This window comes from Haliotis rufescens, unplaced genomic scaffold (genome assembly GCF_023055435.1).
Source record: "Haliotis rufescens isolate VD_foot unplaced genomic scaffold, xgHalRufe1.0.p SCAF_86, whole genome shotgun sequence".
Taxonomy (NCBI): domain Eukaryota; kingdom Metazoa; phylum Mollusca; class Gastropoda; order Lepetellida; family Haliotidae; genus Haliotis; species Haliotis rufescens.
Genome location: NW_025964379.1, coordinates 199,608 through 227,382, shown reverse-complemented (window position 1 = coordinate 227,382; position 27,775 = coordinate 199,608). Strand labels below are relative to the sequence as shown.

The 27,775-nt window shown below is 40.7% G+C and overlaps 3 protein-coding genes across 3 annotated transcripts; all 3 read left to right on the top strand.

Annotated features, from left to right (window-relative positions):
• Positions 1-590: 590 nt before the first annotated feature.
• LOC125377274 lies at positions 591-6,146 on the top strand. The gene is made up of 3 exons (XM_048390181.1): positions 591-874; positions 2,408-2,552; positions 4,656-6,146. The coding sequence occupies exons 1-3, from the start codon at positions 641-643 to the stop codon at positions 6,113-6,115; spliced, it is 1,839 nt and encodes a 612-aa protein (XP_048246138.1). The 5' UTR covers positions 591-640; the 3' UTR covers positions 6,116-6,146.
• A 7,593-nt stretch (positions 6,147-13,739) lies between these two features.
• On the top strand, positions 13,740-17,246 carry LOC124115217. Its single transcript, XM_046476129.2, has 3 exons — positions 13,740-14,023; positions 15,374-15,518; positions 15,768-17,246. The coding sequence occupies exons 1-3, from the start codon at positions 13,796-13,798 to the stop codon at positions 17,225-17,227; spliced, it is 1,833 nt and encodes a 610-aa protein (XP_046332085.1). The 5' UTR covers positions 13,740-13,795; the 3' UTR covers positions 17,228-17,246.
• A 4,182-nt stretch (positions 17,247-21,428) lies between these two features.
• LOC124123924 (beta-porphyranase A-like) lies at positions 21,429-26,535 on the top strand. Its single transcript, XM_046487128.2, has 3 exons — positions 21,429-21,668; positions 24,178-24,322; positions 25,077-26,535. Exons 1-3 carry the CDS (start codon positions 21,429-21,431, stop codon positions 26,525-26,527), a joined length of 1,836 nt encoding a protein of 611 aa, XP_046343084.2. The 3' UTR covers positions 26,528-26,535.
• The last annotated feature ends 1,240 nt before the right edge of the window (positions 26,536-27,775 follow it).

The window sequence follows — 27,775 nt, the reverse complement described above, 5'->3', positions numbered from 1 at the left end:
TACTATTTCCACATGTATACATTTGTGCCAGAAATTGCTTCCATCTACTGTTTTAATAAAGACCCAGGTTAGAATAGGTCTTCAGCAACCCATGCTTGCCGTAAAGGTGACGAACAGGATTGGGTACTCAGGCTAGCTGATTTGGTTGATGCATGACATCATATTCCAATTGCGTAGTTCGATGCTCTTGATGTCAATCACTGGATTGTCTGGTCCAGACTCGATTATTTACGGTCCACCGTCAAATAGCAGGAACAATGCAGAGTTCGCGTTAAACAAGAAAACTGTTTTTTAAATTGACCTACTCTATGCAAATGTATCAACTGTATTGCCCAATACTCAAAATAATTTTTTTTAAATTTCCACAACAGCGTTGTCTTATTTGTAGTTAGTTTAATAATTCTCCTTCATGCCCTTTCAGTAACGTTATAATTATGCGTTTGTGAGGCATCACACATGACGGGGAACTTTGATGATCTGCATCAAGGTTTTCTTGTTTACTTTGTCCTACCCTTATCACAAGTATGTGTAACGGATTACCTGACTGCTGCCACATGCTGCTTTCACATGCAGATTACAGCCTTGAAAAGAACATAAAAGCCCATGTTGGTGAATAGAAGTATTCTAATTACACTGCGGAATGTTACTACTGGTACTGTGCACCTTGTTGCTCTGGGGAGCGGCCTTCTCTGACACAACCGTCACAATCTACAACGAATGGCTCTCCCAGGGTGGACGGGTCAATTATGAACCTGAGAGATGGAACAAGATTAATGGGCTCACTCAAACGAACCTAATTCCTAAATGTAAATCTATCGGAACGGCTCCCGGGCGTTGGGTGAACAGAGACCTGAGAGATGCTCTCTTTGCAAATGTAAGTATGACGTAAAAATCACCTTCCGTGCAAAAACTGATTTAATGATATGATATGATTCATGTATGATTTCAAAGTCTCAGTATACCTTCTGAATCTATGTTTTGATGGGTATATTGTAAGGAGCTGTATTCCTACCTACTTTACAAAGGGGGTGAGACAGTGTGTATCCATATACAGATCATTGCCAATATTTCAACGATTGATTTGTCTGGTATAGATTAAACTATTGAGTGTGTCCATTTTGTGCAAATGTTTGTTGGATCCAATGTGCATATAGACATGTGTTCGTATTCAGTAAACTACACGCTGCCTCTTAGCAGCAGTCAATCCCTGGATTGTCTGGTCCCGACTTGATTATTTACAGACTGCCGTCATATAGCTGGAACATTGCTGAGTGCGGCGTAAAACAACAAACCAACAAGCAAAATCTTACCAGCAAAGTGGTTTTAAATCCCAGAGTCGCGTCCTTTAGCCCAAATCGACATCAACCATGACCCTTGATCTGTACAGTCTATACTTGTGTATATTACGGCATGTATCACTGCACGAATACATTGTATCGATTCAAAGTAAACCCATGAAGGCGAAGTGTGGTACGTAAACTGTTTAAATAATTATTTGAGGGAGTACAAAGAGAAAATGCTTAAACTAGATGTTCAAAGTTGCTTTGAATAAAACTCTATAGTTATCACGTGACGAATTATAAAGTGTGTAGGTAAAACATATGGTATATTTCACGCTGGCCATTTGAGAGAAACGCGATGCAAGCATTACACTTAAACAACAATGATGAAACACGGGACAATGGGCTAGGTGTTGAAACATATTCTAACACATATTCATACATCAATGTATTTTTTTTTTTAAAAAGACTTAAATAACTAGTTGTTATTTTATGTGTCTAAAAAAATTGCTACCTTATATGTAGCACATATTGAACGTTTAAGTATCAAAAAGTATCAAAAAAGGTATCGTGCAATCTTCATCAAGGTTATATACCAGTATTTTTTAATATTACATGTGCGGTTCAGAAAAGACGTTCAGCTTCCTAAATGTATTACTATATGATAACCTTATGATAACCTGGGGGCACGGGTGGCCCAGTCGTCTAAGGCGCCGCGATTCGCTGTGCAGAGTTGCGTCCCTTGGGCACGCCAGAAACCTATGATTGTGGGTTCGAATCCCGGTTCGCCCCAATTATGTTTCTAGGTTTGTCAGCACCATACCCGTGCTCGTGGGTTTCACCGAAGTGGTAAACGTCTGAGACCTGCATCACTTCGGGCTTTCCTCCCACATTAAGCTGACACGCCATGATATAACTTGAATAATGTTAAAAGCGGCGTTAAACCCAACTCACTCACTCACTATGATAACCTAATTCTTACTCTCATATATGATCACTCTATCAAAACAATGCTGTCCTGCAAACATTTATATTCAATTAATCCGAAAATGGAAGTAATGTAGATATGAAGATATATTCCTCCATACAAAAACTGGCAAATCCATGCATATTATTTTTTTCTTCAGTGGCCCCAAAGCCCTAGTCACCCTGGTTACCCCGACCCCACCTATCTCCAGAACCATACATTCCAGTCAAAGACATGGGCGTCCTATATGCTACAACTGGATGGCTATGGGAGTGGCATCGACAACATGGTCTGGAACATACAAGGTCTGGTTTCTTCTGGCATAATTATAACTGACAGACAATGTCAAGTTCGTGTTGGACGAATCCTGTCTGATCATTATAATCAGGATCAGGGGGTTCCACAAGGCAGTATTTTGTTTGTTACCTTGTTCAGTATAAAAATAAATAGTCTGTCACAAGTATTAAATGACTTAATCGATAGGTCATTGTTTGTGGAAGATTTTAATATCTCATGTCGTGGTAAAAACATGCGTGTTATTGCACGCCAATTACAGTTGTGTCTGAATATATCGGGTGGTCAGGCTGGCTGACTTGGTTGATGCATGTCATCGATCCCAATTGCGTGGATCGATGCTCATGATATTAATCACTGGATTGTCTGGTCTCGATTATTTACAGACCGCCGTCATATAGCTTGAATACAAATCAACAAAACCAACCAACTATTGTGAATGCTGGGGCTTGCAAGAGTAATTTCGTAAAAAATGGATTCAACCATCAAGGACTAAAACTATGCCTTGGTGCTTTTCGAAAGTCCCCGGTTGTCGAGGCTGATGAATTCTCCCTAAAACAACGCTGTCTGACTTATCCTTGCAATACATCACCAAATTATATTCGAATTAGTCCAATCCAGCTTGATTTTCGTCTTTAATCCTCTTTACGAAGATACTTACAATAAAAAAACATCTCCTGTTCAACCACACGTAATCAGAATCCAGTCTGCCCTATCTGCTTCTAACATTAAACTGCAAGATATAGATCCCTCTCAACTGTTTTCATCGACTCCTTGGCAAATGCTTAAGCCAGAGGTAGACCTAAAATTATCCAAATTAAAGAAATCGGATACCAATAAACTAATTTACCAACAAGAATACAATCAGTTAAGAAACACTTTTGACACTTATAAATCCATCTTTACAGATTGATCCAAGGGTGGTGGCGCTGTTGCTAGGGCCACTGTCATTTGACCCAGAATAATATCTTCACGATTGCCAGATAACAGTTCCATTTTCACGGTAGAGGCAAACGCCATTTTAACAGCATTAAAATATATCAAAAACAGTTCATTATTTTTCAGATTCGCTCTCGTGCCTTCAGGTGATTAAAATAAAATTAAACATCCACTTTTAATCCAAATTCTTGAATTATTTAATGATCTTGCTTCTGGCCAATGCGACATCGTCTTTTGTTGGTTACCAAGCCATGTTGGTATCATTTGTAACACTATGGCCGATGCAGCTGCAAAAGCAGCATGACACCACTTCTCATCCCATACATTGATTATAAACCCTTGAGTAGATCTTACATCCGCGATCTAATGCAAAGGAAGTGGGACACCCAAGTAGGTATAAATAAGTTAAATAAAATTAAACAAAATATCGGTTACATCTACTTGGGTTATTAGTCCAGAATTGAAGAGGTCATTATGCGACGATTTGGTATTTGCCATTCAAGATATACTCATGAATATATATTGAAAGGTGAGGTTCCTCCATTCTGTATCCCTTGTGATGAAAGAATCACAGTCAAGCACTCACTCACTTCAGGCATTAAATCGTTTCAAGAAGTATGTAAAAAGAGGAATACATTCTAAAAGATAACTGAAGACAGAGCGCATGGTGTCCCTGTGTTTCAGTGAATGAGTTGTGTTTAACGCCGCTTTTAACAGTATTCCAGTTATATCACGCCGTATCAGCTTAATGTTGGAGGAAAGCCCGAAGTGTTGCAGGTCTCAGACGTTTACCTCTTCGGTGAAACCCACGAGTACGGATATGGTGTTGACAAACCCAGAAATATAATCGGGCGAACCGGGATTCGAACCAAGAATCATAGGTTTCTGGCGTGCCCAAGGGACAAAACACAGCACAGCGAATTGCGGCGCCTTAGACGACTGGGCCAACCGTGCCCCCTACCCCTACCCTGGTGTTTTAGGCTACTGACTGTTCCATTAATCTCCTAATCTCCTAGCAATTATGTCGACAGAATACCCACTATCACTAACAGTTGTTTATGTTTGTAACTTCATCTATCCACACTCCCCCATTTACACATAAGGCATTTTAACACGTGATGATCATGTTTGACTTACGTTTTTTGTTTGTTATTGTTTATGTAACTTCTTTACAGGTTTGAGCTGGCCCAACTGGATGAATAAATCTCTTCATCAGGGTAAATTCCCCAACAACGTTGACGCTGCGTCAGAGTTTGTGTCACTTATGGTTCAGAATGCCAAGAACTACACAGGCGGACGCATTCCCCACATATTTGAAGTAATCAATGAACCCGATTGGGTGGAGAAGATTATTGACCCACAAACGAATATAGACTTCCATAAGGCCGTCGCCGACAAGCTGAAATCAAGAGTTGGAATAAAAGTTGCCGGACCAACGTTCACAAGTATGGTCTTACGACAAGCAGATGAAAATAACTTCGCCTTCTGGAAGAAAACTGCTAAGTTTCTGGACATGTCTCTTGATCACTTGGACTTTTTCTCTTTCCATTCCTACAACTATCTGCGTGTATCGGGTGGAAATTACACTTATTTTGGCATCAATGAAGCTCGTCTGGTTGCTTCAATTGACATGGTGGAGAATTACTCTCATCTCAAGAAAGGAAAAGATGTTCAGTTAGTTAACACTGAATTTGGAAGAGGTAACGTGTTCGGAGTTGGCCCCAATGTTGAAAATGGAATGATAGAGTTCGAAACCATTTATCAACCAAACGGCTTCATGTTTACTTTCCTTAACATGAGAGAGTTTATAGACAGAGTTACAGTGTTTTTCCTCTCAAACGAGCAATACCCGGGTCATACTTCCCTTCGAAATTCCTTATTTACCATCGACGGTCATGTCCTTCAACCAACCAAATTCTTCCTGTTTTGGCAAAACTTTACTAATGACCAAAAGTTTCTCCGGGTGTCAAGTGAATACAGTGGACAGGAGAGAATAGTTGCACCTCTTGCCCTTGCAAACCCTCACACCAAAGAGATGGTAGTTCTTCTCCACAACTATGGCAGTAAATTTGAGAATGTAACACTTGACTTTCCCTACAGTTGGATCAACCCTTCTGAAGGTGAAGAAACATGCGTTCTCTTCGCAAATGGTCAACCAATTCTGAATGTTGATTCCCATTTCAACATGTCTACGGTTCATGGCACCGTCGGTCTCCCTGGATCCTCAACCTGCTTCTACAAGTTTAAAACCAACTACAACTTTGACGGAATACTCACGGACAACCAGAACACATACTATGGCAAGGACATGATCATCCCTATCAGCAACGGACATGCACAGACCACAATCAATCTACCCAGCTCTGGCTACAATACATCTAGTCTTAGAGTGGGAGTGAGCCGAGACAAGAAGACCAATGCAGAACCCAATGTAGTTGCGTTCAATGGCCAGACGCTATCTTCAAGCTACATGTTGTTCGATGCTATGAAGAATGGGGGGAAAACAAAATGGAACGTGTGGGAGTTCATGGTCCCAGAATCACAGGTCAAAACAACAAACACCGTCAGCATGACCTTTGATGGAGACGGTGGCGTCGTGACAACCGTTGCACTCGTTGTTGGAAAACTTCAGTAAATAAAAATTTCATTATGAATTTTGATTCAAATCCATGACGTTCACATGTTATTAGAGGATACGAACAGATAGGCCCTGAGGTACGATACAGACGGAAAGATGTACATGGCTCCAAATCAGTTAGCACCATATCATAAACAAAGTGGTACACTCAGACATGTTATTCCTACTTGGTTTCTAAAGTTACTGTCGTGACCTCCAATATGTCTTAAACTTCAATTATTACCTTCGTGTCTTTCATTATCGTAAATATCTTACAATACGATTACAAGTTTGTATTAAGCTCGCATAAAATATTTCTGTGCTCCAAATGTATGACATTTACAATACGAAGCTCCACTCAGCCAAAAATATCGCTAGTGGAAGAAAATATTCTGGAAGGATAGTGGGCGTGAATTGTTTTCATTAGATTTGTATCTTTAAAGGTACAAGGTCGGTTTTAAATCTACAAGAAACTGTAGTGTTTCTGTCTGCAAATTACATTTAGTATTGTTTGGAACAACAATTCTGTTTATCAGCTATGAAATGTTCATAACCTGCGAAGTTCAAACTCGTTATATTTTATATACCTGTGCACGGAGTAAAACGGACACAACTCTAACTCTCTATTTGGATTAATTAGCCTTCAGAAGGTGGAAACGGTCATAACGATAGCAGGCACACACGCTGCTGTTAATTTGACTGAAAACAAACGAAAATTGTGAGCTGTGTCCAATAGCAGTTTGTATGGATTGCTTGTAAAGCCATCTTCTGTTAGCGACTAGCTGTGAGGCATAGGTCATAATTGGCTATTAGTGTGTTTGTTTCGCGATCAGGGAACACAATCCAGGCAAAAATAAAGTTATGATAAAATATTTAGGGGTATGCTATTTGCGAGAGGGGGCAAGGGTGTCCCAGTCGTCTAAGGCGCCGCGATTCGCTGTGCAGAGTTGCGTCCCTTGGGCACGCCAGAAACCTATGATTGTGGGTTCGAATCCCGGTTCGCCCCGATTATGTTTCTAGGTTTGTCAGCACCATACCCGTGCTCGTGGGTTTCACCGAAGTGGTAAACGTCTACTGATGGCTAGGGACGTAACATCGACATTTGTTTGAATTAAAATAATGCATACACGTTGGACATAGTTGATAAATTCTACCCAGGAACATAAACGAAAAGGTGTATACGATATGGTCTGCTAAAGACGACTTTTGTTTACATATGGGAAACGGTTGTGTAGGAATTATACAGATCGTATATAGAGGTTATCACATGGTTGATAGATTACTAAATTCTACCAGGGGACACACACGAAAAGGTGTATACGATATGGTCTTCTGAAGACGACTTTTGTTTACATATGGGAAACGGTTGTGTAGGAGTTATACAGAACGTATATAGAGGTTATCACATGGTTGATAGATTACTAAATTCTACCAGGGGACATACACGAAAAGGTGTATACGATATGGTCTTCTAAAGACGACTTTTGTTTACATATGGGAAACGATTGTGTAGGAATTATACAGAACGTATATCTATATATTTCTTCCTACATGCTTTGCCATGTACACCTGACGAAATGTATATTCATCAAGATTTTGAATCATGGTGATGCCTCCGTGTTGAAAGTTGCTATCATCTTCATATATTACCAGAATGTTTGTTATCTGAATAATTGTTACTCCCTTTCTGTACTTCATACGCTTGCAAAACATTCCTTTGAAGTGCGTTTAATAGACCAACTCATATCCACTTAAACTGCCGGGCAGCAGTAAGTATACATTCATGTATGATAGTGGCTGAAATGAAACAAACAATGAAGGAGTATTCGATAGTGACGTCTTTGATACGGGTGTCATGGTTGTGGTTTGTACCTTACGGTTGCACTGTTTCGGTAACTCTGTACAGCCTAGAAACGTTCTGATAGTCTTTTGTAAAAAAATTGATGACCTTCAAAATCTTCACACCTGTTGAGTTCCACATTATCACACATACTTTAGTTCTTACACAGCGTGTCAATAGGTCACATTTGGTTCAAAAACTGGATCATGTGTATGTTATACAGTAAGTTTGAAGCTGCTATTGCAACATCGCATCCACTACAAATCAGTGAGTATTGTCTTACGCTGCTTTCAACATTATTCAACAATATCACGCGTTGGACACCAGAAATGGGTTTGCCCATTTGGGGAATGGATTAAGATTCTTCGGCTTCACTGGCGAACGCTTTACCCATTAGGCTACCCCATCGCTACTACATCCACTTCCAGGTAGGGACACAAATAACTGGATCATGCGTATATTATACAGTAAGTTTGAAGCTGCTTTACCCACTAGGCTACCCCATCACTACTACATCCACTTCCAGGTAGGGACACAAATAACTGGATCATGCGTATATTATACAGTAAGTTTGAAGCTGCTTTACCCACTAGGCTACCCCATCGCTACTACATCCACTTCCAGGTAGGGACACCAAGAACTGGATCATGCGTATATTATACAGTAAGTTTGAAGCTGCTTTACCCACTAGGCTACCCCATCGCTACTAAATCCACTAACAGATTGTGACAACAAGATCTGGTTTATCGTTATCTACGTAACGCCTCATAAAGGACAGAAGTCTGCACCAAAAAAAAAATAGTATTTTATGAGAATTGATTTTACTTTCGATGAAAGAGAATCAAACAAGCCACCGAGCCTGACCACCCGATATATGTATCTTACTATGTTACTTATATAAGCTGCTCGGGACTTTACCCGGAATCAACACCTCCACAAATATGTTAATAGCTCACCAGTGTAAAACTGTGTGGCCAGGAACCTGTCTCTTGTTGGTTTTGTTTAATTTTACAACAAGCAGTCAGCTCGTATTTGACGCAAAGCACTATTTCATATTCGATTACTAAGCTTATTTTGAGTATGACACGCATTAGAACACCAATCTGAACCCTCTTTAAAGGGTTCGTTTTCAATCTGAACCTCAAAAAAAGACAAAAATAATCTGGAGATACCACAAATTTGTGTGCTAACTATGTATTTAGGATAAACTTTAACAGATGGTATGATGAATATATATATATATGTACATGGAATCATGTAAAAGAAACCTACAACACTCGTGGCTTGCTATTGAACACACATCTCATTAAACTTTTTTGGATAAAACACACGTTACCCTCGAGTTAGGTCTTTGACTATTGTCGTAAACCTGCTGAAATTCCTTACCAAGATTACATTTATCCGAAACACTTCAATAACATCGAAAAGTTCAAGGGATATCACAGTTTACCTTTCCATGTTCCTTTTGTGCTATGCTCTTCCCGCCTTTAAGATACGTATCACACCTCTACAAGCAATGTACCATATCAAAGAAACCTATGTTTTGTTGTGATTGGTAGAATGCACAAACTGAGGAAAAGGATATATATATATCAAAAATCTGGCTGCCCAACATGAAAAGTGAAAAGTGTGTAGTTGTTTCTACTGCAAAGGTCTCAAATAACAAAGTCATAATATGTCAGAATCACTGCATTAATATTGTTTTTATAAGAAAAGCTTGGGAGAACTATCATTGGCAGTAATTCCACATATAAGGCCAGTATGCTAATTGAGAAGGAAATCTGTGAAAACCATGCATCATTACTATCAACTTTTGATCTGACTCTAAAACCTGAGGACATGTCCATTCCTCTTCGTACCAGAGTCCATAGCTCCATAAATACCCGTACAAACAAGGACATTTTGATGAGTCCAGCAAATGTACCTACGAAATCCATGTGCTACGGATTAACCACAATTCTAAAGAAAATCAAAGCACGAGTTGCTATATATTTACTTATTCTAAATCAGACAGTGGAATCAATAGCATGCATATTTTCAACAACTCAAACGATTTCCTTGTATTTTTGCAATCTCAGAAATGAACTAAGTTCAATCATGCCACATAATTAAATCTCTCAACTTTGTACACCACTTACCTCCACGGCAAACGTGAGGAAAAACCTCAGTCCTTGATCGACGGGGCATTTGTCACTAAACGTGGTGACCATAGATATAGTTGCCTCTGTCTTATAAAGTTTATAACAATTTGTCAAAAAAGAAAACAAATGTCGTCCTCAAGTTTATTGCAAAAACAATATTTCAAATGTTAGACTTCAAGAAAAAATTGGTATCTGTGAAATTTTGGGATAACACATTTAGACAGGAAGTTGGCATCCCCATGGACACACATTGTGTTCCTCTTCTTGCTGGCATTTTTCTTGTTTTATGTGAATCAGAATTTCTGCTAAGATTGGCAAAATCTAAAAAAGAGAATATGGCCAATAAAATCAAGTTAAGTTTCAGTTATATCGAAGATCAAATGTGGTTCAATAATAGCCAGATAGCCAAATCCCTTTTGCTGATTTACCTACATGAACTAGAAATAGAAGAGACCGGTGAAATAGCTACATCTGTTTCATATTTAGCTCTATGCATACGAATTAACAACAGGGATGACTGCAACTTTCATTTTGTCACCTTTACCTTTACGACTAGAATTGTCCAACAACATCAGCCCTTGGTGTCTACATCGACAACTGTTGAGGTACACTTGAACATCCACTCTCTACGAACATTTCAAAAGTTGTTTGAGGTTACAACATTCAAGGCCTCTGTAAAACGTCCAAAATGTTCAATGGCAGACATGTGGAGGATATTTTCACATGTAATGCATCAGTGATACAACAATATGTCCGATGCAATGTTGTTGCATCATGCGTTCCGTCTTTTGCCTAAAGTGAACAGTCACTTGCCTTTGCATGTGTGTGTGACCTTTCACGTATACCTGGTACCATCGCTAGTTTATAAATTAACGTACTGCTATGAAATATGTTTTATATGTTACTAAGATAATATCTTAATAAGATCTACAAAACGTTTTAACTTCTAAATAAATTAAAATCTTTCTCTATCATAACAGTGTCCTTGACATATTCAGATAAGGGAAAACTATCTCGACTGGTTATATTTATATCCTTTTAGTCTGTTAGGATCAAGGTATAGCTCAAACCGATTAAATTATCACCTTTACTTGGTAAACTCTACACAATCTGCAATACAGGAAGTTTTCAAGTCTCATGAAACAGAAAGCTTAGTTTTCAGATATCAACGAAAGAAACTTTTGCAATTGGAAATCACGCCTGTTTTATAAGACATTTAAATGTAATTTAGTGTCAGTACTTCACTCGACGTCATTGTGACATGACCATGTACGCCATGAGCGGTACGGTATATGCATAACATTCTGACATTTCAAAAACTTTATCTTGTTAGCCTACAACAGTTACTCTTTCTTTGTTTGTTTTGTTTTATGAATTGCCATACAAATCATTACTTTGGGGTACTGTTAAATAAGCTTCGTTTTCGGAAAAGCGTATACATGTTTCTGTAGGTACGCCTACCTCAACGACTGAATTGTGTTAAAGCATTATTCTAAAAACATGTTTGACAGTGATTCATAAACACATTCTGATAATATGATTGGAATCGTACAATTAACTCTGACTGCTGATTTTCAATGATATATATTCAAATAATTTTCATCATTTTGCCTTTTATTCAGGTGAATTAACGAGACTGTTCTTTGGCATTGACGTTTTACAGTAGGATTATGAAAATGGTTTTGTCACTTTCATTTAAGTGTAAATATTAAAACCTACATATTATTACACAGAGTCGTCCCTTTAGAATGGCAGAAGTTATCAGATTATTTGTTGGGTCATATCATATTATCTTAATATAATAAAGGGGTGTTCAAGTCTTCAGGTGAAGGGTAAAATACTGACGGGATTCGATCTTGTAACATTTAAAACTTAATTTTCATTCGAATCAGTAATGTCCCCCTACATCTATTACATTTGTTCGTAAATGAGAAACGGAAGGAGAATAATATTGATGACTGTAGTTCCCACAGGCCACCTTCAAGGGTGAATAGTGTACAAGCATTGTGGTGGAGAAAATACTGACGGGATTCTATCTCGTCACCTTTGTAACTTATGGTTTCATATGACCCAATGAGTTCTCCCTACTTCTATTAGATTGGTTCGTTAATGAGAAACGGAAGTAGAAAAATATTGAATTTCCACATGTTCCCTTCAAGCAAGTTAGTTTCAATTTAACTCAACGTGCTTTCACATCCACACCCACCCACTCACTAAATTTACATTCACTTAAATATCTCTTCAAAATCATGCCTATGGAACCAAGTACTCTGGTGATGAATGTTATGATGATGCTTGGACATGTTTTGTTTATTACTGATTATATATGGTCCTCAGTACTACGATGTTTACATTTATACAATGCGTGAGACAGCTTCGTGATAAGTCGAAAAGAACAATGAAGAAAGAAGCGTTATTTCACGACACAAAAAATGTTCCGCCATGTCGTCATTTCTGGAGATTCGAACATGCGCTCGCAACTTGGTGATGTCGTATATTGGATGGGTAGAAGAAGGTTGGGGACGCAGATAAACGAGATGGTCGAACGATCGCATCCAAAAGCGGGAGAGATAGGACAATCGGTATTGGAAGAAATGGAAGAGGTAACTGACGTGCGTATTGTGAAAAATACCCAACTGTGCATAAAATGGACCTGTCCGACTTTGCCGAGGTCGGATTCTTTTGAGGGAGTCATCATTATTTAAATACGGGTAAATACCATCATCTTTAATGAGGCTGAGATCTCATAAATGCGCCCCTCGTGGTTTATTCTTCCTGCAGTGTTTTATTGTACGATAAACATGTCGTTTATTTCTTAACGATAAGTGATAATTCACATACTCTCTCCATGTCAAACATATCTGGTTGAGAGTTCTGCGATCCCATCCACCTTTGATGTCATTACTGCTGTATGACACCTGAACACTGATATCTTTTTATGTGTCTGTCATTTTTAACTGTACGAAATTCAGTGAAACGTAGCTTTGCTGTCGTACATGTGCTTCTGTTTTGCAAGAAAAAAATTGGATATGTAAGTACATCATCTTTTAATAAAAATCATTACATCCCAACTTTACAGCAGCCTTTAATCAAGTTGGGCCCAGGCAAAAAGTATAGCATATAAGTGAGAGAATGAGAACGATGGCATTGCACTGTATGGTTTGTTGTTTAACGCCGCACTCAGCAATATTCCAGATAAATGACGGCAGTCTGTAAATAATCGAGTCTGGATTATGAACATCGATCCACGCAATTGGGATCGATGACATACATCAACCAAGTCAGCGAGCTTGACCACCCGATCCCGTTTGTCGCCTCTTACGACAAGCATAGTCGCCTTTTACGGCAAGCGTGGGTTGCTGAAGACGTATTCTACCCCGGATATTCACGGGAATACAGTATGACCCTCATGACATGACATTTTTATATCATGGTAATGATGTATTCATCACATCTTCTACAAGTGGGAACAAAGTAAGCATTTAACTTTCAGATTGCCAAATGCTTGACGTTTGAGTACTTCAGAAACGCAGAGAGGAACTCTCTTGAGTCTGACAGACATTTCCTTATCATTAACTTTGTTTACTCATATATCAAATATGTTTTCTCGGTCACCTGACAGCTGCCAAATGTTCCTTTCACATGCAGATTACAGCTTTGATTCAAACATTTAAAAGTCCACGTTGGTTAACAGAAGGATGATAATTCCAGTGCAGGATGTTACCACTGGTTCTGTGCACCTTGCTGCTGTTGGGAACGGCGTTCTCTGACACAACCGTCACAATCTACAACGAGTGGCTCGCCCAGGGTGGACGTGTCCATTATGAAGTTCAAAGATGGAACAAAATTAATGGCCTCACGCAATTGAACCTTATTCCAAAGATTAAATCTATTGGAGCGGCTCCCGGTCGTTGGGTGAACAGAGACCTGAGTCTCTTTCCAAATGTACGTATGAAGTAAAACGCTTCTTTCATGAAGAAAAGATTTTAGGAATTGATATGATTCATCAATGATTTCAATATCTGAGTATGCCTGCAGAAACCATGCTTTGATGGGTATATTGTAAAGAGTCGTGTTCCAACAAACAGTGAATGAGACATCTGGAGTGTGTTGATTGATCTATCTGAATATCATTTCTCATACTTTCGTCTAGATGCCAGTTTTTAAATGCGTTCCTTTGCTGCAAATTTGCAAGGTCCCATGTTCATATAGATAGAACCAGTAGAATTCAATTGCTACCTAGTAGCACAAAGATTTAAAAAACGGAAACTCGCTCTGTGGGGCCACTTGGCCAAAATCCACATCAACTACCACCCTTGATCCGTAAAGCCTATACCTGGGCTCATTGAAACATGGTAACAGGTGCAATAACATATTAGGTCAGTCATGTTTTGGTTTGGTTTGGTTTTGTTTGTTGTTTAACGCCGCACTCAGCAATATTACAGCTATATGACGGCGGTCTGTTAATAATCGAGTCTGGACCTGACAATCCAGTGATTACTATCATGAGCATCGATCCACGCAATCGGGATCAATGACATGCATTAACCAAGACAGTGAGACTGACCGCCCGATCCCTTTAGTCGCCTCTTACGACAAGCAGTGTCGCCTTTTGCAGCCTGCATGGGTTGCTGAAGACCTATACTACCCTGGATCTTCACAGGTCAGATCTGTCATGTATCACTGCACGACTATTTCAAAGTATAAATGTTTTGAAATAAAGAACTCTATATTTCTCACCAGAGGACATATAAAGTGAGTGGGTAGAGCATGGGGTGTTTTTCACAATGTTCATTTGAAAGAAAAGTTATGCAAGGAATACACTTAAACACAAATGATGAATCACAGGACTATGGGTTAGGTGATGGAACATGTTCTTGCATAGTCATACAATCGATGTAGGTATTTTTAGAATAGAAACATAAATAACTATTTGGTGTTGAGCTGTGTCTGCAAAGTCTGATAGTCTTACATAAAGCACATATAGCACAAACGAGTTCTATCAAAAGTATCAAATAAGGTATGTTTGAATCTTCATCAAGGTGGTATACTTGTATTGTTCAATATTACATATGCAGGTTAGTACTGCAGTTCAGCTACCTATATGTATCACAAAATGATACTCTATTTGTTAATCTCATAATGAATATCCTTTTTAAATAAATGTTTGTTGCGACAATACTGTCGTTGAAAAAATTATGTTCCTTTAATCCTAACACAGACGTTATGCAAGTATTTCTTCTTCCTCATTAAAAAAACTTGCACATCCATACAATCTTATTTTGTTTTATTCAGTGGCCGCAAAGCCAGAGTCACCATGGTTACCCAGACCCTACCTATCTCCAGGACCATGCACTCCAGTCAAAGACATGGAATTGGTATATGCAACAATTGAAAGAATATGGGAACAACATTGACAACATGGTCTGGAACATAGAAGGTATCATTAAGTCATAAGTTACAAGAAGATGTAAAAAGAGCACTGTAGCTTTTTTAAAGTTACCTGATGACAAAACAGATGTCGAATCCGATTTCGCTCCTCATAACCCTGTCATCAAAATACCTACAATCTGTTATTCCCCCAAACAGTGTTAAATGTCTACACCTTCATCTATCCACACACATACTAGTCAAACATGGAGGAGTATGTTTGAGTTATTATCTTATTGTTTATGTTCCTCCTTTACAGGTCAGCACTGGCCCAGCTGGATAGATAAGTCTCATCATCAAGGTAAATTCCCCAACAACGTTGACGCTGCATCAGAATTTGTGTCGCTGATGGTTCAGAGTGCCAAGGACTACTCAGGCGGGCGACTTCCCTACATGTTTGAAGTCATCAATGAACCTGATTGGATTGAAAAGATAATTGACCCACAAACGAATGTAGATTTCCACAGGGCCGTCGCCGACAAGCTGAAGTCAAGATTTGGAATGAAAATTGCGGGACCATCGTACACTAGCATGGCCTTACGACGAGCAGATGAAAATAACTTCGCCTTCTGGAAGAAAACTGCTAAGTTTCTGGACATGTCTCTTGATCACTTGGACTTTTTCTCTTTCCACTCCTACAACTATCTGCGTATATCGGGTGGAAGTCACAGTTACTTTGGCATCAACGAGGCTCGTCTGTTTGCTTCTATTGACATGGTGGAGAATTACTCTCATCAAAAGAAAGGAAAAAATGTTCAGTTAGTTAACACTGAATTTGGATTAGGTAACATGTTCGGAGTTGACCCCGATTTTGAAAATGGACTGACAGACTTTCAAACCGTTTATCAACCAAACGGCTTCATGTTTTCGTTCCTTAACATGAGAGAGTTTATCGACCGAGTTACAATCTTTTTCCTCTCAAACGAGCAATACCCGGGTCATACTTCCCTTCGTTATTCCTTATTTACCATGGATGGTCATCCCCTTGAAACGACCAAATTCTTCCTGTTTTGGAAAAACTTTGTTTATGATCAAAGGTTTCTCCGAGTTCAAAGTGAATACAATGGACAGGAGCGAATAGTTGCACCACTTGCCCTTGCAAACCCTCACACTAAAGAGATGGTAGTTCTTCTGCACAACTATGGCAGCAAATTTGAGAATGTAAAACTTGATTTTCCAAACAGTTGGATCAACCCCTCTACGGGTGTAGAAACATGCGTTCTGTTCGCAAATGATAAACCAACTATGAATGCTGATTACCATTTCGACAGGTCCAAGCTTCATGGCACCGTTGGTCTCCCCGGATCCTCAACCTGCTTCTACAAGTTTAAAACCAACTACAACTTTAACGGAATAAGCACGTACAACGAGATCACATACTATGGCAAGGACATGCTCATCCCCATCAGCAACGGACATGCGCAGACCACCATCCATCTTCCCAGCTCTGGCTACCATACATCTTATCTTAGAGTGGGAGCTAGCCGAGACAAGAATGCCAATGCAAAACCTCGTAGTGTTGTTTTCAATGGCCACGCGCTGTCTACAAGCTACATGCTGTTTGATGCTATGAAGACGGAAGGGCAAACAAAATGGAACGTGTGGGTGTTCATGGTCCCTGCATCACAGATGAAAACAACAAACACCGTCAGCATGACCTTTGATGGGAACGGTGGCCACGTGACATCCGTCGCACTTGTTGCTGGAAAACTTCAGTAGATAAAATTCCCCTAACAAATATTTTGTTTGTTTTGATTCAAATCACATATGAGGTATGATATGAGAGGAGCAGGTGATAGGTTGTTAGAGGAAACAAATAAGTATGTTAGTGGGGTGAAAGATACAATATACTGAAGCCATCAGGAATAGATTTATCATAAAATGGTTAGTGTTATTGCTGTGATAAACAAATCCAATAAACTTGGTATTTCGATCAGATAGACATGACAATTAAGCCACTTGGCAGGTCCTCCTTTTAGTAAGCTCTGTACAACGATGTGGTGTTTTCTAGCTTACAAAAGTGCATTCCCTTGGCCATTAGATAGCGGTTTCCCGATGTGGGAGTGATTATGCCAACAAACTTGGTCGAAATATAGCAACTTAGTTGACACTATTTCATAAATAAGGCGGTCCACACAGGTGTGTTTTTTTTATATTGCTACGCGCTTTCCAACGTTACTGAAGTGAATATCGATATGTATATCATTCATTCATTTTCGGCACGTTAATGTTAACATAAAGAAATGATTACGTTCTTGTCTCTCCGTATGGTAAATATTATATAATAGGAATACATATTACATACATCACGCTCGCATAATACATTTGCTTCCCAAACATATGAGAATATTCAGCTGATAAGAAACAGATGATTGGCCCTGATAGGTGATTAGCAACTGACAGTGGAAGCCAACACTAATGTGATCATAGATAAGTAATATACTCTGAATTTTTGAATGGCATTTAGAAGTGTTGCACATAAGGAAGAGAATATATGGATGTATACTTCTTTATTTTGAAGAAAACAACGTTTCGGACTATATGCTTACTCCTTCATCAGGAATGCCATGAGGCAGAGAGCATATCTATGTACATGTAAGGACAACAAAATTAATAATATAACAAAGGGTGAAAAAAAAAACAAAGGGTACAGAGTCCGGTTTCACAGTGTGGAAGGACGTAGCTCAGTCTGTTACCTGTCGGGTTGACGATGCAAATGTCGCTAGTTCGCGTCCGACGAGGTCTCACAAAAAGTGGTTGTTTGTCTTTGAGACACGTGACCTGCGGCAACCACGAGAAGGACAACAAAATTTATACGATAACAAAAGGTGGAAAATAACAAAGGGAACCAGCTGACAAAGGAAGCCAACAGATGATTGGCGCTGATAGTTGATTAGCAATAGACAATGGAAGCCTACACTGCAGTTATCATAGCTACGTAATAACTTCACCTGGCGAAGGAGTAAGCATATATGTGCTCCGAATATAGCAGACGCCGCCTTTAACAGTATTCCAGTTATATTACGGCGTCACAGTTTAATGTGGGAGCCCGAAGTGATGCAGGTCTCAGACGTTTTCATCTTTGGTGGGTATTGTGCACTGCAAACCTAGAAAAATAATCGGGGTGACCCGGGATTCAAACCCACCATCAAGGGTCCAAGGGACATAACTCTGCACAGCGAATTGAGGCGACTGGGCCAACCGTACCCCCTCCTATTTAAGCTATTTTTATAATTGTATCGTATATTTCGTAAGAGTTCCTTTAAGAACTAATATTATGCTTATTACCTGTACTACATATATATTAGGGTGCACATATTTTAGCGTTTTCGTCTTAATTTGAACGTAATGTACTGTGGCCTTTTTACATATTTGTTAAAGTAATGGGAACGAATAGGGTGTTGTTTCACTTCTTTTCAGTAGTATTTATGTATTAAATTCCAAAACTGAGTACTTCCATTATCGGTATTATTACACAAACACACACCCACCTTCTACATGTACCGAATACGTGATAGCATGTGAGTTACACATTTTGACATACAAGGTGTAGCTGTTGTCACGACTTGTTTCCGTCTTAAATTGAACGTAATGTACTGTGGGCCTTTTTACATGTTTAATAAAGTAATGTCGACGAATAGGGTGTTGTTTAACTTCTCTTGAGTAGTATTTATATATTGAATTCCAAAAAGGAGTACTTCCATTGGCGGTATTATTACACACACACACACACACACACACACACACACACACACACACACACACACACACACACACACACACCCCCCCCCCCCCTTCTACATGTACCGAATATTTGATAGCATGTGAGTTGCATGCAGAGTTACACATATTGACATACAAGGTGTAGCTGTTGTCACGACTTGTCAGTCTTTTCAGGGTTCACAGATAAGCTTCGTGTGCCCTTATCAAGAAGATACGAATAAACCACACGGCAGGGCACGTGTCCATGGTCCCCACTCAACTCAGCTTCATCATAAATACAGATATAGACTCCGACTTTGAGCCTTTTCGTTAGTGCATATTTCATGCCGTAAGTGCCAGACCCGTGAAGATCCGGGGTAGAATAGGTCTTCAGCAACCCAGCTTGCCGTAAAAGGTAACTACGCTTGTCGTAAAAGGCGACTAACGGGATCGGGTGGTCAGACTCGCTGACTTGGTTGATGCATGTCATCGATCCGAATTGCGTGGATCGATGCTCATTATATCAATCACTGGATTGTCTGGTCCAGACTCAATTATTTACAGACCACCGTCATATAGCTGTTATATTGCTGAGTGCGGCGTTAAACAACAAACCAACCAACCAACCAGAAGTGCTATCCGAAATGGACGGCAATTTCTAATTTTGCTTAACCTGCCGACTTCTCAAGAACTGCCAAGAATGACCTGAATCGTTGCTTATGCCACCATCCGATAGTGTTGTCTGTTTATGTAATCGATTGGAGACAAACTTGATGGGGAGAAGTAATATTTAACTATTCACCGAAATAGATAAAAACTATGAAGTCATATTTTCATATTCTAGCCTGCTTACTATCCAAAGGACGTTTTTAGTTACCCGTGAAGATAGGGGGTAGAATTGGTCTTCAACAACCCATGCTTGCCATAAAAGGCGACTATGCTTAGATCAATGCTCATGATGTCAGACCGCCGTCATATAGCTGAAATATTGCTGAGTGCTGCGTTAAACAACAAACAAACAAAGTTATCCAATTACATAGGTTGAAAATCAAGGATGGTCTATCTCTCATGAGCAGAAAAGATAACCTGAAGGTGTCTAGTCATTATTAAACATATGAAGGGGTACCACATGGATATGCATTTTCCTCTAAGATCAGTAATTCAAGAAACATAATCATGTGTTTGTTTATTTGTTTGTTTGTTTGTGTAACGACGCATGGCGGTCTGTACATAGTCTGGATACATATTGTGAGCACCGATTCACGCCCTCAGGGAACGATGACACGCGATCAACCTTGTGATAAACGGGCCTGACCTCTCGGTCCATTAAGTCACCCCTTTCGAGCAGGATACACATGTAGGTTCATAGGTTTGTATAGGGCACGGGCGGCCCAGTCGTCCAAGGCGCCGCGATTCGCTGTGCAGAGTTGCGTCCCTTGGGCACGCCAGAAACCTATGATTGTGGGTTCGAATCCCGGTTCGCCCCGATTTTGTTTCTAGGTTTGTCAGCACTATACCCGTGCTCGTGGGTTTCACCGAAGTGGTAAACGTCTGAGGCCTGCATCATATCGGGTTTTCCTCCCAAATTAAGCTGACACGCCGTGATATAACTGGAATACTGTTAAAAGCGGCGTTAAACCCAACTCACTCACAGTCACTCACTCTCTATATGGATGTCTAATATGGTAAACAAAATAAAGCTTATCTTGTCATCTAACTTTGACAGCAATATCTTTTCTCCACCAATCCGAGTCATTACAAAAGGGTCGCGGTCGGGTAGCCTAGTGGTTAAAGCGTTCGCTCGTTACGCGGAAGACCCGGGTTCGATTCCCGACATGGGTACAATGTGTGAAGCCCATTTCTGGTGTCCCCCGCCGTGATATTGCTGGAATATTGCTAAAAGCTGCGTAAAACCATACTCACTCACTCACTCACTCACTCACTCACTCACTCACATAGACATATGTACATGAATAGCAATGCATTGTCAGCAAGAATGTGTAAAAACAAATGTCCTGTAGACTCTTATCTGTGCAATCTCACTCACTCACTCATTATAATGGGTCAAATAAGCTGCATGTTATCTCAGTGGCATAAAACAACTTGCAATCCGTGATAACATTTAACCATGTGTTGGGACAGGCTAACATGTGGTCGTTTTCACATAAATATTGCAGTATATAAATAGGTCTGATATAGAACTATTAGAATTCTGACAATGTTATCCCCGGGACTGGCAGTGCACATCCTGTTGCTGGGACACACCGTCCTTTCCGACACGACTGTCACAATCTACAACCAATGGCTTTCCCAGGGCGGACGAGTTCATTACGAATCTGACAGATGGAACAAGCATAATGGGCTGGACCGATTCAATCTGATCTCCCATTGTATGACTCTTGGAACTCCATCTGGACGTTGGCTGAACAGAGATCTGAATGACCATTTCTTTGAAAATGTAAGTGCATCCATCCGCCAAGCTTCAGTAATTATATTAGACTACTACGTGTTACCAGTGTGTGTGTGTGTGTGTGTGTGTGTGTGTGGGGGGGGGGGGGGGGGGTGTGTGTGTGTGTGTGGGGGGGTGTGTGTGTGTGTGTGTGTGTGTGTGTGCGTGTGTGAGTGAGTGTGTGCGCGTGTGTGTGTGCGTGTGTGCGTGTGAGTGTGTGTGCGTGCGTGTGTGTGAGTGTGTGAGTGTGTGTGCGTGCGTGCGTGTGTGTGTGAGTACGTGTGTGTGAGTGTGTGCGTGTGAGTGTGTGTGCGTGCGTGCGTGTGTGTGTGCGTGTGTGTGTGCGTGCGTGTGTGAGCGTGTGTGAGTGAGTGAGTGTGTGCGTGTGAGTGTGTGTGTGCGTGCGTGCGTGTGTGTGTGTGCGTGCGTGTGTGAGTGTGTGCGTGCGTGCGTGTGTGTGTGTGTGCGTGCGTGCGTGCGCGTCTATGTGTGCGTGCGTGCACGCGTGTGTGTGTGTGTGCGTGCGTGCGCGTGTGTGTGTGAGTGTGTGTGCGTGCGTGCGCGTGTGTGTGAGTGTGTGTGTGCGTGCGTGCGTGTGTGAGTGTGTGTGTGTGTGTGTGTGTGTGTGTGTGCGTGCGTGTGAGTGTGTGTGTGCGTGTGTGTGTGTGGTATGACTAGTGTTGGTCATATTATTAGTTGTGGTGTCTTTAGATGCCGTATACGGTGTCATGTTAGGTTAGCAGGAAAATATTGGGCGTGGCGTGAGCCCTGTTCGATATTGTTGAAGTACTATAGCTAAAATGGATAGAAGTATCATACAAATGCCCGCATGTTAACAGAAATCTACGGGCCACTGAAACTTGATAGCTGTCCGCTTTCCCTAAACGACGGGCTGCTATCTATTCCATTGCTATGTGACGTCATTGGCGTCACGTTTCTTGTTTGTGACGTCATCATACAGTATATTCTATGACGATGCTATTTGTAAGTCGGTGACCTTTTTTTTTTTTTAATAATAAAGTCACGAACGTGGTTTCTTTAATAAAAAATGTCTTTGCTCATCACAATTAATGATATTGTGGATTGGATTTTTGATTTTTACTGACGGTTTACGGGCTCATGTGGGGGTCAGTAGTGCTGCTCTCTGACTAGTCAATCTCGCTTTGAGGCATAATAAAGTTGCAGGTGATGTCTCTATCTTTGACAATATCGACCTTCGTCAGGTATTCAAATATCGGCCAGCTACACAACCTTAAAATTATTATGGATGCTGTCGAATCGTATACTAAATAATGGGCAAAAAGAGTACAGGATCCGGTTAATATCTTTGAGTGAGTGAGTATGGTTTTACGCCGCTTTTAGTAATATTCCAGCAACATCACGTCGAACCCGGATCTTCGGCGTGACGAGCGAACGCTTTAACCACTTGGCTACCCGACCGCCCCTAATATCTTTGGGTGTAGGTTAAGTATGTGTGCCATGTTTTCATTGGTAGAATGCACACACTGAAACAGAATATACATTACTGGAACTCACCAATTCTGTTCCAGACAGCTGTCATCCAATGCATGGCTGACCTACTTTTCCCACTATCAAGGCCTAAAATTACATAATCATTATAAATAAGCAGAACAGATTAATGGGGGGGGGGGGGTTGATAACAGAACTTGTTAAGACCAGTGTAAAGACAACTGTGAGGGAGACATGTGCCCAAACTGCGTCGGTACTATCAACTTTAGTTGAATCTAATAAATCTGAAGACATGTAGACATTTATTCTTCTTTGATGTGGGTCCATGCAGGAAGCAAAAGTACCCCATGGACCCTACCGTGGTGATCTATAGCCTGTTTTTATATTGCCGAAGTGAAATTAAACTTTAACTCACTCACTCACTCTTCTTTTATGTAGGATTCCAAAACTCCATGAAGTTCGTATCGCGGTGTTCATAGTGGTCTCATTTACCACATAGACATGTAGGGCGGTCGGGTAGCCTAGTGGTTAAAGCGTTCGCTCGTCACGCCGAAGACCCGGGTTCGATTCCCGACATGGGTACAATGCCCATTTCTGGTGTCCCCCGCCGTGATATTGCTGGAATATTGCTAAAAGCGGCGTAAAACCATACTCACTCACTCACTCACTCACTCACATAGACATATGTACATGAATAGCAATGCATTGTCAGCAAGAATGTGTAAAAACAAATGTCCTGTAGACTCTTATCTGTGCAATCTTAAAGCCCTTTCAAGTGTTCTGACCCACTTCCAGAAGCAATCTTAGGGGCTGTTCCGATGTTTAGTGGTTCTCAAAATGAACAACGTATGCTGACTTCGCCGATAAATTTGGATTTATTTGATTTGATTTATTAGATTTGGAGTCTAAAATTGTATCTTGCGAGAAAGAAAATGCTTATCAGTTGTGAAATTGCACGTGCGATGTGTGAAAGACAAAATCAATGTTAAATATTAAATATTGTAAATTAAGGACTTTTAAGAACTTTATTTACTTTCACGTTAACTAGTGGTCCGAGAATCCAAGTCACCATGGCTACCCAAATCCGAACTACGCCCAGGACCATGCATTGCAATCGAAGATATGGAAAACATACATGGGACAACGGAATGGGTACGGCAGCGATATTGATAACTTGGTCTGGGAAATTAGTGGTAAGTTGGAAACTTAATCGGCACATTAGTCATGTTTTTGTTTGTATCCATCATATTAGGGGCGTGGTTGTCTGCAAGTAGATGACATACATTAACTTGCTTCCTTGCAGGTTTTGGCCATCCTGATATGTGAAGTACCAATGTATTTGAAGCCAAGGCTGCTTCGAAAAAATATTTGTTCTCAGTATTATCGATATACCTTAATATGTCACAGGTCGTAGATGTTTACTCTTGTGGTTGACAAACTAAAAGCATATATCAATGATTGTTTCACACACAAGCAAACTAAAAAGAAGTTTTGTCTACCATTTAAAACAAAACACAACCCATCTCAATCATTGGAAAAAAATCATTATATTTGTCTAACCCTATAACAAAGTCTGATACTACTGATAGGTATGGACCCGTTAAGATTCCGGGGTAGAACAGGTCTTCAGCAACCCATGTTTGCCGTAAAAGGCGACTATGCTTGTCGTAAAAGGCGACTAACGGGATCGGGTGTTAGGTTCGCTGACTTGGTTGATGCATGTCATCGATCCCAATTGCGTGGATCGATGCTCATGATGTTAATCACTGGGTTGTCTGGTCCAGACTCGATTATTAACAGACCGCCGTCATATAGCGGGAATATTGCCGAGTGCGGCGTAAACAGCAAACCCACCAACCAACCAACCAACTGATGGGTATTAATATAAGACAAATGAAACAAATATAGCATATCTTTACAATGTTGTTGGACTAATGTTTCAACAAGGTACGCACTGGCCGAAATGGATGGACACGTCTCAACACCAAGGGCAGTTCCCCAACAACCTTGACGCTGCAGCAGAGTTTGTGTCGCTTATGGTTCAGAGTGCCAAGGACTATACAGGTGGCCACATCCCCAATATATTTGAAGTCATCAACGAACCCAACGCTCACTGGCAGTTCCTGTCTGACCAGACTGTTGTTGACTTCCATCGAATTGTCGCCCAAAAGCTGAAGTCACGCTTTGGAATGAAGGTTGGTGGGCCCACATATTCTGGATACAGCCTGGAAATGGGCGATATGGACAATTTCCGCTTGTGGAAGAAAGCAGCCGGATTTCTAGACATGTCTTTGGATCATTTGGACTTCTTTTCCTTCCATGCCTACAATGATCTGCGTGTTTCGGGTGGCAATCACCGCTTCACCGGGTTCAACGAAGCTCGACTAGTTGCTGCTATTGATATGATAGAAAATTATTCACATATCAAGAAGGGTAAAAACGTTCCTATCATCATCAGTGAGTTTGGAAGGGATCGAGTTATGGGAATGGATCAATGGTCCCCTAGTGGTTTGATAGACTTTGCAACTATATACCAACCCAACGGTCATATGTTCACCTACCTTAACCTCAGAGAGTTTATAGACAGGGCCATTGTATTTATGTTGTCCAATGAACAATACCCCGGCCACACCAGCCTCAACTGGTCCTTGTTTACAGGGAATGGTCAAGAGACTCAAATGACCAAATTCTTCAAGTTCTGGAAATATTTGTATAATAATCAGAAGTTCCTTAGGGTAACCAGCGAATACTCCGGATGGGAGAGGTTAGTTGCCTCTCTGGCTCTAGCGGACCCAAACAACAAAGAGATGTCGATTCTTCTCCACAACTACGGCACCTCAACACAGAATGTCAAGCTGGACTTTAAGAACGGGTGGATTAATCCTACCTCTGGCGAATCGACGTGTATTCAGTACGAGAACGGTAACCCTGCAATGCACTCTAACGTACACTTTTCCACCAGCGGCAAGGTTAGTCTCCCTGGGGAGTCTACCTGCTTATACAAGTTTAAAACAAGCTACAACTTTGGAAGCATGCGTACCAACAATGAAAACACCTACTACGGTAAGGAGATGATAATCCCCATCAGCAACGGCCATGCAGAGACTACCATCAGTGTGCCAAGCTCTGGCTACAATTCCGCGTTGTTGAGAGTTGGAGTGAGTCGGACCAAGAACACCAATGGCAAACCCCTCAGCATCATGTTCAACGGGTACAAGCTGCCATCCACATTCATGCTGTATGACGCTGATAAAGACGAAGCTAAGACACAATGGCAGATGTGGGAATTCTGGGTACCGGAAGGTCATGTCCGGTCATCAAACACCGTTGCCATGACATTTGCAGGTAATGGAGGGCACGTGACGTCCGTGGCGTTGGTTGCAGGCAAACTTCAATAAACCAGTTGACATTACCAAGTGTCTTGTGTAATGTGACAGAGGTGAGGTGAGATGACATGGGACTTTACGTCGCGTTCAAGATTATTACACTTATCTACCGTGCATGCAAGTGTGTGTGTGTAATGTGGGTGAAGTGGCAGTGCGGGGGGGGGGGGGGGGGGGGGGGGGGGGGCAACTTGCACTAGCTCGGACTAATGTCGTCTATTTCGTGCAAGCCCACTAAAAAAAACATGCTGCAGTTAACATGAATACCCCACTAAAACCTCTTGAACTTGAACACTCAGACACAGCGTACTGACTCCGAGCCGACCAGTCCTTGTTTTAGATCTTTGTGCCGATTCTATCTAATCGCCAGGCAGGGTAAGATGGAATACTTATACCACCAACTGAAGCGGGGATCAGTGATAATTTTGCTCGGCAACGTTAGGGATTTTTTGGAAACTACTTAAATTATGCCTCATCCGGTCAGATTCTATCTGATCGAGTTGGGGTATAACAAGTATTTATGACCCATGAGGGCAAACATATCGAGGTTCCTTGAAAAAATAAAGTGAATATTTACAAAACAAACCCTCCTCCATCCATCCTTCTAGATGCTGCGCATAAGACATCTGATTCAAATTCTCTTCTTCTATCGCCTTAATGTTATATATAAGTTTATTTAGACTTTGCCTATGATTAGTGGAGATTAGTGTCAGGCCATCTAAATGATATAGTGTTTCTCATCTCCCGACGGTATTAAAAAAAAAATTAAAATGCAAAATCATACAAAATCGGCGCGACAGTTTATAGAATATTCCTGAAAGGTAAGAATAATGCCTTTTGCTTTGTGTTTTGTCCATTTTTATAAGACTTTCTCGGCCAAGTACACTTTGATTGCATACCAAATGCAAGCCTTCTATTCGATATGGCTGCAGACCCGTGAAGATCCAGGGTAGAATATGTTTTCAGCAACCCATGCGTGCCGTAGAGGCAACTATGCTTGTCGTAGGAGGCGACTAACGGGATAGGATGGTCAGACTCGCTGACTTGCTTGATGCATGTCATCGATCCCAATTGCGCGGTTAGATCTTCATGATATTAATCACTGGATTGTCTGGTCCAGGCTCAATTATTTACAGACCGCCGTCATTTAGCTGGAATATTGCTGAGTGCGGCGTTAAACAACCATCAACCAACCAACGATATGGCTGCCAAACCACTGGGCTTTTGACACACATGTAAGATCCAAAGTTATTTGACAACCTC

Coding starts and splice junctions, on each gene's coding strand:
- LOC125377274 (XM_048390181.1), top strand. CDS start 641: ATGTTACTACTGGTACTGTGCACCTTGTTGCTCTGGGGAGCGGCCTTC. Junction 875..2,407: donor GAGATGCTCTCTTTGCAAAT/GTAAGTATGACG, acceptor TTTTTTCTTCAG/TGGCCCCAAAGCCCTAGTCA. Junction 2,553..4,655: donor CATGGTCTGGAACATACAAG/GTCTGGTTTCTT, acceptor ACTTCTTTACAG/GTTTGAGCTGGCCCAACTGG.
- LOC124115217 (XM_046476129.2), top strand. CDS start 13,796: ATGTTACCACTGGTTCTGTGCACCTTGCTGCTGTTGGGAACGGCGTTC. Junction 14,024..15,373: donor ACCTGAGTCTCTTTCCAAAT/GTACGTATGAAG, acceptor TGTTTTATTCAG/TGGCCGCAAAGCCAGAGTCA. Junction 15,519..15,767: donor CATGGTCTGGAACATAGAAG/GTATCATTAAGT, acceptor CCTCCTTTACAG/GTCAGCACTGGCCCAGCTGG.
- LOC124123924 (XM_046487128.2), top strand. CDS start 21,429: ATGTTATCCCCGGGACTGGCAGTGCACATCCTGTTGCTGGGACACACC. Junction 21,669..24,177: donor ATGACCATTTCTTTGAAAAT/GTAAGTGCATCC, acceptor CACGTTAACTAG/TGGTCCGAGAATCCAAGTCA. Junction 24,323..25,076: donor CTTGGTCTGGGAAATTAGTG/GTAAGTTGGAAA, acceptor TGTTTCAACAAG/GTACGCACTGGCCGAAATGG.